Below are 15,437 nucleotides of genomic sequence, written 5' to 3'. Positions count from 1 at the left end.
ATTCACAAAAAAGCCCAGTCTCCACACAGGGCATGACTATCAACTAAGCAATGAACCAGATCAGCAACTGCCAAGTAATATTCCAGTTCTTGAACTCACAGATGAGATATCTTCGGGCATGTGGTCAAAATCAGTTATAGCAGAAGTTCTTCAGAAAGAACCATCTCCTTCTCAAAAGCCAAGTGAAAAAATTGACAATTCTTTTGAAGTCACTTCACCAGATTCTGCTGTTCATACTATGGCCACAGGCATAATTCTTTCAAGAGACCAACAGATTTTGGAAAATCTACCAAGTGATTCTCTTCTCTCTGAAAAAACACTTGAGAAATCCTCTGTTATAAGGTCAGTAAGTGATGCTGAGATTCAGCAACCATCCATATCTGCTCAGCAGCCAACAGAGAGCATTACAGACCCTCATAATGTCAGATTGCTCTCAGATTTAACAAGAAATCAAGCACATGTACCTTTGGAAGAAAAAGTTCAAATGCTGTCAAAAGATGCCCTCAGCAAATCAGCCCTCTCTGAAAGGTCCAGCTCTCATAAAGAAGGCACTTTACCTGATTCTGTAATATCTCAAAGCCAGAAGGAAAGTGTGAAATTTACTAATCAATATCAAGATGCCGAAATGAAGTACCCACATTCCTCAGTTTCTCTTTACCCTGGTACCTCACTAGACTACCCAGATAAATCAGATACATCTTCAAAGCCTTTACAATCAAAAAACACTGTGCAGTGCACAGTAGAGTCTCCAGCAATGCTTCTTATATCACCAAGTGATGAAGCCGAGGAAAGTGCTTTTGTGGAATCCTCTGTGAGCCAATGTGAATGTGTGACCCAGAAATTAAATAATTTAAACGTTAAGACAAATGAAGTGGCCAAATTCTTCTGCTGCATTAATCCTGAAACACTTTCCAGTGCTGAGTGGTATCATAATGATAAAAAACTGGCCACTACAGAAAAAATCAAATTTGAACAAACTGGAAGCATTTTATCACTCTTGATATATGATATCCAACCAGAGGACCAAGGGATTTACAGCTGTGTGGTAAAAAATAAAGATAACAAGATCCAGACATCATCTGCACAGCTCAACATTGAAGGTGGATATTTTCCATGTAATCACCTCATCCCAAATCATCACTTGAGAAATATTCATATCATTCCATGCATTTTTGTATTTTATCCCATCCAGATGATCTTTCTTAGTTGGACTCTTGCACCTTTGTGTGTACATCTTGACCTTTCACCTATTGTCTTTTTTTTAATTTAGCCTCATTAGTTCATTTCAACCTGCATCCATGTCTCTTCATTCTTTTGCTAAACTTTCACAGTCTTTTAATGGTCTTATAATTGTCCCTTAAAAGAAAACACTCTTTGTAATATACCTGTTCAACACAATCAATTGAGTACTCAAGAGGACATCTTCCATGGTTATAGTCCAAAAGAAAAAAGCCCAAGTCATTATACTGTCCTCATGTGTGTCAAAGAAGCTGATCATGCTACTGTCCCACTTTGTTGAGACCATCAATGTTGTAAAATTATCACAATGCTTCATTTGTTGAATCACAAGGTGGTTTTGTGGGCTACTTAAACCTAGAAATGTGTTTTATAGCTGGAAATTAGCACGATGAATTTTTGTGTAGTGCTTACCTCTTAGTGTCAGCTTTCCAGATGCATGCTCTTTGTCTTATACATTTTATTCTCATTTTTCACCTCTTGGAAGTCATTTGTTCAGTTTTACGAAACAGACATATACTGTATATTTATGTTAAAAATCTGCAATGGAATATCCTTTTCTAGATTCACATGTATTGATATTCTTGATTCCTAACATTTCTTTCCCCCAAATTACTGTTTTACAGTTACCAAACATGAGGATATTGAAACAAAAATTGAAGAAGTCATCAAAGGTAAGATTTCTCTATATAATCATGTTTTTACAGATTTTTTTTCTCTCTTTTTTTTGTGGGTAAAATACGGTGTTGAATGTAACATATTCAACAGTACTATTTGGTGATGACGGTAAACTGCATGGATGTTTTGATGAGAACACTTTCATATCTTATTTTTCTTACCTTTATGTCTGACCCATGGATATTTATAAATAGCAAGCAGTTTGACTGATAAAAAGCTTGCTGTACAGCATTTTGGGAAATGTAAGGTTTTGCATCTGTTTATGACTCTTAAACAGCATGAAGAAAAAATAAGGATATGCAGGATATGTATCTTCTAAGTTCTTCCAGACCACAGGAAATAATTCTTTAAAAGATGTGGAAGTAGCCACATCTTTTAATAGCGTCTTATGTTTCCTGCATCTGGAACTTTCTACTGCAAATATTTCTTAGACTGGCTTGCAGATAGCGGTATGTGATTAATGTTGTTTGCTTCTTAAATAACATGGTTATACCTCTAAACTATATTAGTTCGAATAAACGCCTTCTAATACAAGTATAAAACTGCCTTAACATTTTATTATCTTTTTATGTAATAGAGAACAATTTTTCTCTAAATGTTTTCAACCGTCAATCTAAGGATTAGAAAGGGCGTTTATTCATCTTTCTGCAAGTCAGGTAAGGAATATTTTAGGATATATACAGGTCCATTTATGAAATAAGCTTATTTCAGAAAATCAGTTATATTTGGATATTTTAATGCTCTGAAAAGAAATTTATGCCTTGAAGAAGGACACAGAAGAAGGAACAAAACACCAGGCCATTTTCGAGTCAGAATCTTTAATAAAGAATCGAGTCTTGCGTTTATTCGAACAAATATGGTGAGTGAATTTGATTTTTATGTCTTTGTGTTCTTGATGCATGTATTTAATATTTCTATTAATGTCACATTATATTTAAAATACATTTCAGTCCTTTTAGCAAGCTGGGCATTTTTGCTGAAATTTGTCTCCCTTCTCTTACAGAATTGTTTTATAATGAAGGAACCGAAAGCTCCGAAAAAGGAAGACAGCCACATGGTGCTGTATCACATCCTGAAGAAGTTTTAGATGCTGGTTTAGTAACAGAGAATGAGACTGCAAATATTAAGCCCTCTATTGTTAAAAAGCTAAAATATCGATCAGTTTTGGAGGGGGAGGTAACTACTTTTAGATGCAAACTAGTTGCTAGACCACCACCCACAATATTATGGTTTCATAATAACAAACAAATTCAAAAGGAGCACCGTCGTAAAATACAAACAGTGAATAAAATGCATGTGCATTTAACAATTTTAACCATCAATAATATTAAAGATAAAGATTCAGGGAGCTACAAAGTAATGGCCTTTAATACAGTGGGATCTGCAGAGTCCACAGCATCACTGCTTGTATCTTTAAGGGAGGAGCAAGAGGCAAATAGTTTCAGTCTTTCAAGACGTTCAGACAGATCCTGTTCAAGCTTAGATTCTCTTGTTGATCAAACAAAAGAAAGAAAAATTAGAGTAGATCTCAGATGTGTTGGGTCACCATTTGATAAAACAACTAAAGAACAATCAAGGGGGCATCGCAGACATAAGAGTTCTTTATTCCGCACAATGTATTTTAGGACTTCATCTCCATCAAGAGCCCCCGAAAAAGACAGCAAGCTTGAAACTGCTTCAGAACGTGCTCGTTCTCCAGCCCCTATGTTTGAAAGACCTGAGCGATTTAGTGATCGGTACAGTGATATTTACTGTGACAGATTTACTGGTCGTGACAGATATAGCGACAGATTTAGTGATAAATTAAGTGATAGATGCAGTGATCGGTACAGTGACAGATTTAGTGACACAGACAGTCTTCATGGAGAGGTAAGAGCAAAACTTACTCTTTTACAAAAAGCTGTAAAAAGGAAAAAGAGGTTGTCTGTATCAACAATGTCCTCAACTGAATTTGACTTAGAATCAGTTACAAGTGAGACTAGTTACACAGAGTTTGCAGAAAGGCACAGGCTAAAGCCATCTACTTTGACAGACTTCCAGCATGCCCATAAAAGTGACCAGGTTGAGGGTGCCTTGAGTAGACGTTCAGCAGATTTTCAAAGTAGATTGGAGAGAATTACTGCATTTGGGACACAGTCAGTAGAGCCCACACAATCTAGGGTAAAACACTCCTTTGAACCCCAGTCCAGATCCAGGGCAATACAAATGATGAGAGGTGAGCTCCCTCTAAAGGACATCAGAAGTAAGGAAACTGACATGACTGACACATTTGAAATGAAAATGCATCAGACAGCTATTTCAAAAGAAGAGACAACAAAGGAGGTGGAATATAACATTTCAGGTGCTACAGATGATATTCTTAGACAATGGGATGAGGAAACTAAGGCAAAAGAACCATTTGTGCTGCAATGGCTTGAGGCAGGTGAAGGTTCTCAAAGCATTCCCAAAGAGATAAAGACTTTACATAAGGAGTCAACATTTCAAGAACCATCCAGTAGTAAACCCCTGACCACAATGACAGAACCATTTATTAGTGGTAGTGTTTCACAAAGTGACAGTAAACTTGTTCCTATCCAGCAGTTACAACCAAGAGCAATGTCTATTGAGAATGTCCTTGAGAAAAACTTAGAAAGTGAGTGTGTAGAAACTGAAGAGCAGTTCTTGGCTAAGCGTATTAGAAAATGGCAAGAGGGTGTACAGTCAGATGAAACAGAAGTAGGTGCAACTGAAAGGTCTGAAGCAAGGTCTGTTCATGAATTTGAGGATAAAATGCTGAACGAACCACTAGCAGCAACTCAAAAGATTTATGCATTGACTATGACTTCTCCCAAAGATGAGGATCTAACTGAATGTGAACCACCACAGAAACCATCTGAGAGTAGTGAAAGTGAAGCCCTAATAAGTGAGGATGTGATCTTGGTCCAACCATCTGAGTGGTCTAAAGAAAACATTAATTTGCCCAAATTTGATGAGAAAATCAATCAAAAACAACCTATATCTCAAAGGGATTTGTCATTCACAAATGTTTCAAGATCTTTGGACAAAGGACAACCCCCAGATGAGCCAAATGAGTTGATTTCAAATGTAAGATGTCATAACATTGTAAGATCATCAGTCAAAGGAAAGCTCAGACCTGAGCAAGTAACACAAACTGAAAGGCATTCATCACAAGCAGACATGTCTGAGATAAAAAGGATGCCACAGGTAAGTGAGGGAGAGACTTTAACCAAAGTGTCAATGAAACAGCAACATGATGAGGCAGAGGGTGATATGCAGCAGAGGTCTAAATACAAAGAATCTCATGGTCTTAAATCTAAATATGAAATTCAGAGGACAGTACCAACAGCTTCATCATTTTTAGGGCTTTCAGCCAAAGAAAAGCCTTCAAGTGAGCATGAAACACATAGTGAGCTCATTTTGATGCAAGACCAAATGACAGTAAAAAATAAGAGTGACCTCTTATTGAGTGGAGAGGAGACCATAGTGTCACCGGTAAGGAAATGGAATCAGAGTCATGCAGATACAGAAAAAGCATCTCAATTTCACAGATCTGAAGGTCAAACATACAAAAAAGGGCCTGCAGTGGTTCCTCAGAGAGATTCCTCATTCACAAAAGTTTCAAAATCAGCAAAAGAAAAGCACATGCATGAACATGGACCACGAAGAGAGTCACATTTGTCACGTGAGAGGATTAATGAGTTAAAAAGTAAGAGTGAGTGTTATGTTAGTGAAGAGGAGGCTTTGACTCAAAGGATAATGAAATGGCAACATGATGTTTTAAGTGAACAAGAGCATGCAGTTCCGTTGGATCCTGACTGGGTGTCTTTTGTCGGGAATACTGAGGATAATGCTGCAAAGAAAGATGTTAGTCTAGAGGATAATGCTGCAAAGAAGGACAAAGTTAGTCAGTCACTGCCAAAAAGAACAACAAAGGAAATATTCTATACTGATGATTCCAATGAAGACTACGGGCTGGACAGATCTAAATTGCAAATGAAATTTCAGAGTATTTCTCACGAGGATGGTGAAAAGTTACAAACTGAGAGTGACTATTTTGTCAGTGAAGAGGAGGCTCTAGCTACACGCATTAAAAAATGGCAGCAAGACATTCTAACTGAGCAGGAGCAAGAGGAAAATGTTGAGTTAGAATCTAACTGGACTATTACAGAGCACCTGCAACCTTTGGCTCAAAAGACTGATGATTGTTTAGAATCCACTAGTGTGCATGTAGTAGATTCTGCTCATGGAATGACATCCAAAGGGTTGTTTGAAGTAGACAAAACCAACACCAACAGTTATCACAAAGATCTGCCACAGGATAACAATGAGAAGAGGACAGAATTCCAGAAAAAACCTCACGAGAAAGTTATAGGTTATCAAGGTGCTGCGAAAGATAAGGAAGTCTACAGCTTGACAGACCATCAAAGCAAGTTCCCTGCAAAGCAAGAACCTACCATTACTCTAGATGAAACTGTAAAATCTGGTGCACCAATCTTTCTTACTACTTTACAGCCAAATATAACAGTAAGACGAGGAGAAATGACTGATCTACAATGCCAGTTTCATGGAGATCCTAAGCCTGTGGTTTGTTGGCTTAAAGATGGACAGGCTATAATAAGAGATCCAGATTTCGATGTGAGAATAAGAGAAAAATCATCAACATTAACAATTTACTATCCAACAAAAGACCATCAGGGCACATTTACTTGTAATATTTCAAACAAACATGGAAAAACCAGTATCTCTTGCATTCTAGAAATAATTGATGATGAACAAAAGGACTTGCCTGATACTTCTCAAGAAGTTAAAGTGACAGAAGAATTAGTTTTGGCTGAAGAACAAAAAATAGATGAAGAACTTGAATCATTTATGAATGTTGGTTTGGACAGAAAATTCTCTTTGCAAGTACCTCAACCAGTAATCCATGTTCCTTGCCCTTCAGATTCATATACACACTCTTCTCCAGTAGAAATTAGAATAACCGCCCCAACACCAGTGCTCGATACAAGTGAGGACATTTCTGAGCCCATTGCCAAGAGCAGTGAGGCTCCACCAGATGATGGCACTTCTCAGACTATGAAGCACAAGTTCACATTTTCTTTTGATGATGCTGGTGAGGCACCTCAGATTTTTAAACAACTAGACTACATTAGCTGTTCTGAGGGCCAATCTGCCATGCTTGAATGCAAAATATCTGGTGAACCAGCACCTGATGTCACATGGTTGACTGACAACTTTACCCTTGACCCCAGCACAGGCAAATACAAGTTTGATAAGCAGGAACAAATGTACAGGCTTTACATTCATAATTTTACATATCTTGATGCAGGAACATACAGATGTACTGCCACTAACAAGTTTGGCCAAGTTCAATGTGCAGTTGATGTGTTTTTGGACACCAAATCATTAGAGGAAACATCTCTTCCTAGATTGGAAATGGTGGAGCAGACCAGATCTGTTGGATTCTCAAGTGACATTACTCCTGCTGTTAGGCCGAAAACACTAATAGGCACTTCTGTAGCATCCAAAGAATTGCCTACTAAAGCTTTGGAAGGGGCTTATGAGGTTTATAAACCTATGACAAGTGAAAAAAATACACAGTCTTCCTTGACACATTTTATTCCAGTTACTGATGCACCTTCTGTACTGCAGAAAAGTGCAGCAAAGGCTAGACAAGCTGCTCAAGCAGGTAGACCTGTTATAACTGGTTGTGGATTGCAGGCATCAGGTGCAGAAGTAAGTGTGTCAAAATTAAAACAAGCATTTGAGACACCAATGTCTCTCATAGGAGAGCTGGATGATAGAACAGTAGAATCACATTTAGAGTCATATTATCCTGTGGAGGACATTCCAGAATTTGCACTTCAGAGCCAACAGCCTGGAGAAGGATTGATATCCTCAACTATGCCTGGAAATATGCTTTCTTCATTAGTTACAGGCAAGGAGTCCCCATTACAAAGTACTCCAGATATGACAGAAACATTTATTAAAAAAATGATGGAACCACCCATTGATGAAATACCAGTGGAGGGCAAGCCAGCCTCTAGTGATTTGCCTCTTTTTGTCTCCCTTGCACATGTCACTGAGGTCCAGCACTCTCCTACATTAATCAGACCGCAGGCAGTATTGCCTGAGAAAATTAAAAACGTAACAGAAACTTTTGGTAGTCCTGGAATAAAAAATAATCAAGTAGAGAATGTGATTAAAAAGGGAACAATAGGGGCATTTACTAGGCCAGGTGGTAGTCATCTTGAGAGAGAAAGCAGTGCTTTTTCCACTCAAGAAATCCCCCCATCAATCAAGTCAAATGAAGTTAACCTCTCTGCACAGTCGAAAGCTGACACAGTTAGTGGAAATTACTATAAACTGTCAAGCTCAGAGTGTCAGAAAGGTGCTGAAATAGTGAAATCAGTTAGGGTAAAACAGATATCTGAGGGTGCCATAAAAGGATCTGCTCAATACTTTGCAACAGACTGTCTACAGGAGCAACAACAAAAAGGTGTCAAACCTGGTGCTGCGGGTATTAGGCTTGAAGAGGAAGAGGTAACCTTTAGTGCTGTTTATGACTTTTATAACCCACCATCTGACTGGGGAAGACCCTTGTCACCAGAGTCAGAGATGTCAATTGAAGTGGGTAGCACATTCAGTGAGGAGATAGCAGAAATTGAGCGCTTCTACACACCTGCTTCATCCACTGAAATCTCTCAATTTCCCAAATCACCTGAATCTTTCCACACCTCTACTGAGACTCCGTTCAGTGCCCTAACACCACCTGAGTATCCATTTTCTCCAGTAGAACATAAAAGACCACCAAGTAGCTCCAGTGATGGACTGTACTCTCCAGCTAAGTTTCTCAGGTCCCCAGATGATGAAGGCATTGAAACCACTCCCCCAGTATTTACTATTGATGAGAACATGATTCTTCCTGAAGGTCGTGATTTGTTAGGCTTAGGAAGCCTTCAAGAAAAAGTACAAGGAATTCCTCCAGCATTTCTTAAACCTCTTACCAAAAAAAGAGTCTTTGAAGGTGACACATTACGATTCAGTGCAGAGGTATTTGGATTACCATCTCCAGAAGTAAAATGGTTTCGAAACAAAACTAGGCTTTTCTCAGATGACAGAAATAGAATTGAAAGAGATGGTGATAACATATCATTAGAAATTCATGACATTGCAAAAAATGATCAAGGTGAATATATCTGTGAGGCAGTTAATTATGTTGGTGAAGCAAAAAGTGTTGCCTTGGTAGTTGTAAGATCTCAAGAGACAAAGCTAATGCTAGCACCCCCTGCTGTAACCCATCAACATGTAATTGAGTTTGATGTTGAAGAAGATGAAGATCCATCAAGGTCTCCGTCCCCACAAGAGATTTTGTTAGAAGTTGAACTGGATGAAAATGAAGTGAAGGAGTTTGAGAAACAGGTCAAAATTGTCACTATACCAGAATACACACCTGACAACAAAAGTATGATAATATCTCTTGATGTTTTGCCAAGTACATACGATGAGGACACAGTGGATTTTATAGCTCAAGAAAATGATGACTACAAAATATCATTTGAGGTCACAGAGATGCCCCCACGATTTATCAACCCAATATGTGACATAGAGACGCCTGAAAATACAACTGTAATGTTTGAATGCTCTTTGATGGGAATTCCTTCTCCTATAGTGTCATGGTTCAGAGGAAATATGAAGATCCCTCACGATAAGAAAAAGTACATTCATAGCTCTGATGGGGACAATCACTTCCTCAAGATCCTAAAAGTCAACACTCAAGACAGTGGCATTTATACATGTCGAGCCATTAATGTTGTGGGTGAGACACTTTGTAGGGCATCACTTATGGTCTTGAACCCACAAGCCTGTTCAGGAAAGGCCAGGGGAAGAGAACTCACTGCCGTTTCTCTAGGTAGTGCCATAGTTCAGCCCCAGAAATTTGACTTGGTTGTTGGAAATTCATCATATGATGGTGAACAACCATCAGAGATAGAGCTTGAGTTTGAATTTCCACAGGAAGCTGACGAATCTCAGAAAGCCATAAGACTGGTAGCAATGACAGATAATGAAGTCAGTGAACAGGGAGAAAAATATGTTAGCATCAATTTTGATGTCTTTGCTGAACCCTCAAAAGAAGACAAAATAGAATTCAAAGGTAAATCTTCCAACATGTGTAGTTTTCACTTCCAGGTTACAGAAGCACCCCCAAAATGTATAATACCACTGCAAAATATCACTGCAGCAGTAGGAACACCTGTAATGCTTCAGTGTTTAGTGAGTGGAAAACCAAACCCTACAGCAGAATGGTTCAAAGACGGTGCTCCAGTGACAAACCCTAGATATATCATTCAGGAGAAAGCATCAGGGCACTTCAATTTACTAATAACAAATGCAGTTCAAAGTGATGCAGGTGAATTCAAATGCATTATTCTTAATAAAGCAGGCAGTACTGAAACAACAGCCTTGCTCAAAGTAGTTTAAGCTACTTGCTTCTTTATATATATATTTTTAAAAAATAGAAACAGCTGCCAGTGTTTGAAGTAAATGTACATAACAATTGAATAGCTTATTTTTCACAGTATGCATTTAAGCTTATTTGGTAACTGCAGACATTGTTACTTAATTAAAGAAGCTTTTTTTTATTGTCATTTCAACCACATATAGCTGGCGCAGTACATAGTGAAATGAAACAACGTTTCTCCAGGACCTGGTGCTACATAAACATACAACAACAAGTTCAATACTAAACAACAAACAACACCACAGAGCTAGGACAGAAGTTTGTCTTAGCCACGTAAAGTGCACAGTGTGCAGCTAGATGCAAACAGAGCATAGACAAGACAGTGCAAAAAAGACAATAAATACAATAAAGACAACACAAAAGAACACAGGACACTTAGCGCTGAAAAGAAATAAAAGAACGTGTACTGGAATGTAAGTGAAATAAAATAGATAAAGTGAAATGTAAAAAAAAAAAGTATTGTGCAAAAATATTGTGCAAGAATACACAGCAGCGGTTGAGGTAGTGCAAATAGAATAAACATAAATATAACTATAGCAGCGTTTTATTGCATTTTTTTTATTGCAAACTGCATTAATTAAATGCAGTTTATTTATTTTAGCTGTAGGTGCAAACAGTTATTTCCAAATCCAAGTTATTTCCAATCCTTAAGAATAGTGCAAATGTGTCTTGTATAAGAGAGGTAGATAACGTATTTGTCCTTATATTGAATCCAGCTTTATTTCAAGAGGTAAATTATTACATTGCATTGTATGTATACAGCTAAAATTGCATAAAATTTAATTTTTTCATTTAGTAAGTAAATGTCCTAATTCTAGGTTATAAAAGATAGCATGACTGCATATTAACGCTTTTTCCATTTTTCTTTATTATGAATGCATTTGTGGGTTGATCTTTCAGAATGGTTAAATGTTAAACAAAAAAAATAAGATTTAAATATGTCAATAATATATAAACACATTTAATATTTATTACTCTATATCCTACAAAAATATGCAAGGCTAATTTAGATTTTAAAGTGTTAATTTATCATGCAAAAACATATTGAATGTATATTTATTTGTGTTGTATAGGTTGACCTTTTATAAATGTTACAGTCATATTAAAGTAGTTGTAAATAACAAAAAAAGTTGCTAGGTGTAGTGTCAGTTGGAAACTACACATAAAACACTTGGGTGCAAATGTACATTACTCACTAGACTTCAAGAAGAATGCAAATTGAAGTGTAAATTAATAAAATTGCAAGTTATTGCTCTGGTGATTGACCTGTGTGTTTGTACGGTAGGTGTGTGTGTGTTTACATTGGGTTAGATGAAAATAAAATTATGACAAAGCAAAAAAAAAGTGTGCCATTTTTTTTTCACCTATAATGGGGATTTCCATTCTTTGCATTGAAATACTTGAATTTTTAATGTCTGGATATTTTGGTGAATCTTTACCTCCGTTATTTTTATACAGAGTATTCTAGTTTGACTTGGAAGACTGAGGAAGAAGAAGAAGAAGAAGAAACCTTCAGCACTTCTCTACAATTACCTGAAACAGCTAAAACACTTGAACTCATGCCAGAACAAAAACATTATTCCAGTTCTTTGAAAAAGAAAAGACCTAATTTTGTAACCAAGTTAACACCATCTGTAGTTACAGTTGGCAGTTCAGCTAGGTTTACTGTCACTGTATCTGGCTTTCCAAAACCTAAAGTTCAGTGGTTTCATAATGGAAAATCCATTATTTCTTCATCTGTTTACAGGTTTGTGGAGGAAAGAAATGAATACAGTCTAATTATCAGTGAGGTTAAAAAAGAATATGAGGGAGAGTATTCTTGCATTGCCAGTAACAGATTTGGCCAAACTACTTGCACAACAACATTGAAAGTAGAACTTAGTGATTTATCTCCAGCAGAGAAGTGGGTTGAGCAAATGTTTAAAATCCCTGGTGAGCCACCACGTTTTACCATGCAAATCCAACCAGTGCAGTGTGCTGAAGGATGTGAGGCTAAATTTCAGTACAAAGTGACAGGGACTCCTCATCCAGAGGTTCAGTGGTTTAAAGGCAGTAATCAAATTAAGCCTAGCCCAAACTGTTGTGTAGTCACAGACCCTGATGGCACTGGTTTTCTTATAATGATTGATGCACAACAGAAGGATAGTGGTCTATACACATGCAAGGCTTCTAATTGCTTTGGTGAGGCAACGTGTAGTGCTGAATTGGTTGTGTTCCGCAAAAGTTTCTCAGTATCTCATCAACAGCAGCTAGCTCAGGGACAAAAGGCTTATAAAGAGTCCTCAACTGAAGAAGCAACTGAATCTCGATTGTATAGTGTGAGTCTTCCTATTCAAACCAGAACCCAAGTGCAGGAAGGACACCAAATGATCTATACCATTGGCACTGAAGATAAGCACATTATAGCCAGTGAGCAAGTAGGTACTTTTTGTGAAATAGATGTTTCAGCTGCAACTATGCACAAGGAGCAGGTAACTCACCAAGCTGCAGTTCTGCAGTCTCACAAGTTGCAGGAAAGAGTAACTGTAGCTCCTACAGAGCCACGATCAGCTCAGGCAAAACCTCTGAAACAGCTTCACGTGGCTGCAATGACCTCTGCTGTTCAAGAAAACCAAGGTTTTACAGAGCAGCATTTTGACCGTATTAAAAGTCCTGAAGTTACAGAGCTTGAAATATCCAAGGAGGAGACTTCAAAATGTATGTCTGCTATAACAGAGAGTGTGACTCCGCTAATAACAGTTAAAGCTGAACCTCTATCAAGGCAAGAGGAAAAGCAGCTCAAAGCTACTCCTGAGCCTAAGCACCAAATGTTAAGTCACCAGGTAGAAACAACCCTTGCAATTGTTAAAGAGCAGTCACAGGTTATACCACAGACAGAGGCGGAAAAGAGTTACCAAGTTAAAGAGGGTATTAAAATATTGTATTCGGCAGTTTCCACAGAAAATACACAGCTTACTGAAGGGCATGCAACAGATATCTCTGTTTTGGATTCAGCAATTCAGTCATCAGTAAAGACAGAATCATCAAAACCAGTTGTTCTTTCAGTAAATGAGACCAAGCAAATGTTATCAAAAGAAGAGAATTTATCTATACACCGGCCAAATGAAGAAGTTGCAACTCAGGCTAAGGATAGGGTATTAAGGTCAGCTGTTGTTGCTGAGGAAAGAAATGAACTTAAAGCTGATAAAACAAGTATAATTTCAGGTTTGGACAGTGCTATTTCAGTTCAGTCACAGACTGAAAAGGACCAGATACTTAATTTGCAGACATTTACAGATCAGACAGTTCTTCCCTCTGAGGCACAATTTAGTAGTGAAAGGCCAAATCCTGAGCAAGCAGAAGTTAGAAAATCTCCTACCCTTATGCACACAGTGTCAACAGATGAACAGAGGACTGTTACATATGAAGAGTCAACTCAGTTATCTGTTCAAGAGACAGCAATTACCGTAGTCCCTCATAAAGAGGTTCCTGCCCTCTTGCATCTGCAGGCAATTCATCCAGACAGCACATTATCGAAAGAAGGTACACTCTCAGAAGAGAAGCCTGACCAGCAGATAGCAGTTCTGAGACAGGAAAAGGCCCGTAAACATGCAGTTATTACAGAGGAGAAAAGAGATCTTACAGCAGACTATTCCAGAGCTCTTGATGTTTCTGTGGCCGGATTTCAATCTGAAATCCGGAAAGAACCAAAGCCTCAAAACATTTTGCAAGTGTTTGCCGAACAAGTGCAACTCCCAAAAGAAAAACCATTTGCCAGTGATGTTAAGCAACAGCGTGCATTAGTCCAAAAAGAGGATCACTGGAATGTTTTACATGCCATGTCTGTATCAGACAGACATAAGCTGGAGGAAGGACATACAGAAAATTTAGGTGCCCTTGAGCAATACAAATGCTTGACTAAGATGGAGCCTAAGATATCATCAGAATTTGTTCATGTTGAGGAAAAGGCAATCTCTACAGAAAGTACTGCTTCACTTCAGGCTGCAGAACAAGACTTTGCTGTTCAGATTCAAGAGGGACAGTCTATTAGACAGTCAATATTAATGGAAGAGAAGCATGTTATAGCACGTGAAACATCTCAGGATATTATAAAACCAGAAACTACTGCTGCTGTGGTTGGCCAGCAGCAGATGGGTGCTCTACTAGTGTCAGAGTCCAGAGAAAGCCAGGTTATTCCAAAGGAACTAACTTTTGTTATCTCAGCACCAAAAGCACATAGCTTAGATATAAAGCACCAGTTAAAAAATATGCTTGCATCTGCTGTAGCTAGAGATCAGCCACTAATCCTAGCAGATGTGGTTGAGCGTCTAGAAGTTGTTGAAGTGAAAGAAGTGAAAGTGCAGAAGGAGCCCAAGTATATTAAATTTACGTATCTTATTACAACTGCAGGTGCGCCCATTGAAATTACAATTGCTTTTGAGGGAGAGTATCCTCAGACTGCTGACCTTAAGAGTGAACTTCAGGCTGCATTTTATTCCATTGTATTTCGCGAGCATCAAGTACTTACCTCTGAACAGCCAGGAATGATGCACATTGACAGGCCTCAGAGAATACAAGTTAGCAAAGCTACCTCCAAAGAAAGGCTTTCACCAGTAGTAGAGACTGTGCGATTAACTGAAAATGCAGAAGCTTTTTTGCCACCTAAAACTCAATTAGCTGCTCTGAAAACTGAATCCACAACCACTTTCCAGTCTGTTAGTTTTCAGAAAGAAACTGTTATGGAAGACTCAGGAAGGAGTGAAATGATCCAGATGTCCACAGAGTCAAAAATGGAAATGAAGCAATCTGTACATATTGAAAAACAGGAAATCAGTTCAGTGACAGTAATTAGCCAAGCAAGTGATGTAACAAGCAAATTGCAAGAAGAAACAGTTAGGGATGATTATGCAGTTTTTGAAACTACTTTAGAGGACATTACACTTGAAGAACATTCTAAAGCAACCTTTTCTGTAACTATAAGACATGTTTCAAAGGTCAATTGGCTTTTTAATGGAAAACCAAT

The 15,437-nt window shown here is 38.0% G+C and overlaps 1 protein-coding gene across 2 annotated transcripts in view; it reads left to right on the top strand.

The window, feature by feature from the left end:
- ttn.2 (titin, tandem duplicate 2) overlaps positions 1–15,437 on the top strand; it is a 170,023-nt gene that overhangs the window by 28,479 nt on the left and 126,107 nt on the right. For both annotated transcript variants that reach the window (XM_058391673.1, XM_058391672.1), the window contains one exon: positions 1,863–1,910. In XM_058391673.1, the coding sequence (XP_058247656.1) occupies positions 1,863–1,910 (48 nt within the window). The remainder of the gene's footprint in view (positions 1–1,862; positions 1,911–15,437) is intronic.

The sequence above is a fragment of the Hemibagrus wyckioides genome, linkage group LG06, assembly GCF_019097595.1.
Source record: "Hemibagrus wyckioides isolate EC202008001 linkage group LG06, SWU_Hwy_1.0, whole genome shotgun sequence".
Classification (NCBI taxonomy): Eukaryota; Metazoa; Chordata; class Actinopteri; order Siluriformes; family Bagridae; genus Hemibagrus; species Hemibagrus wyckioides.
Note: the sequence above shows the minus strand (reverse complement) of the source record. Positions and strands in the feature narration are given on the sequence as shown.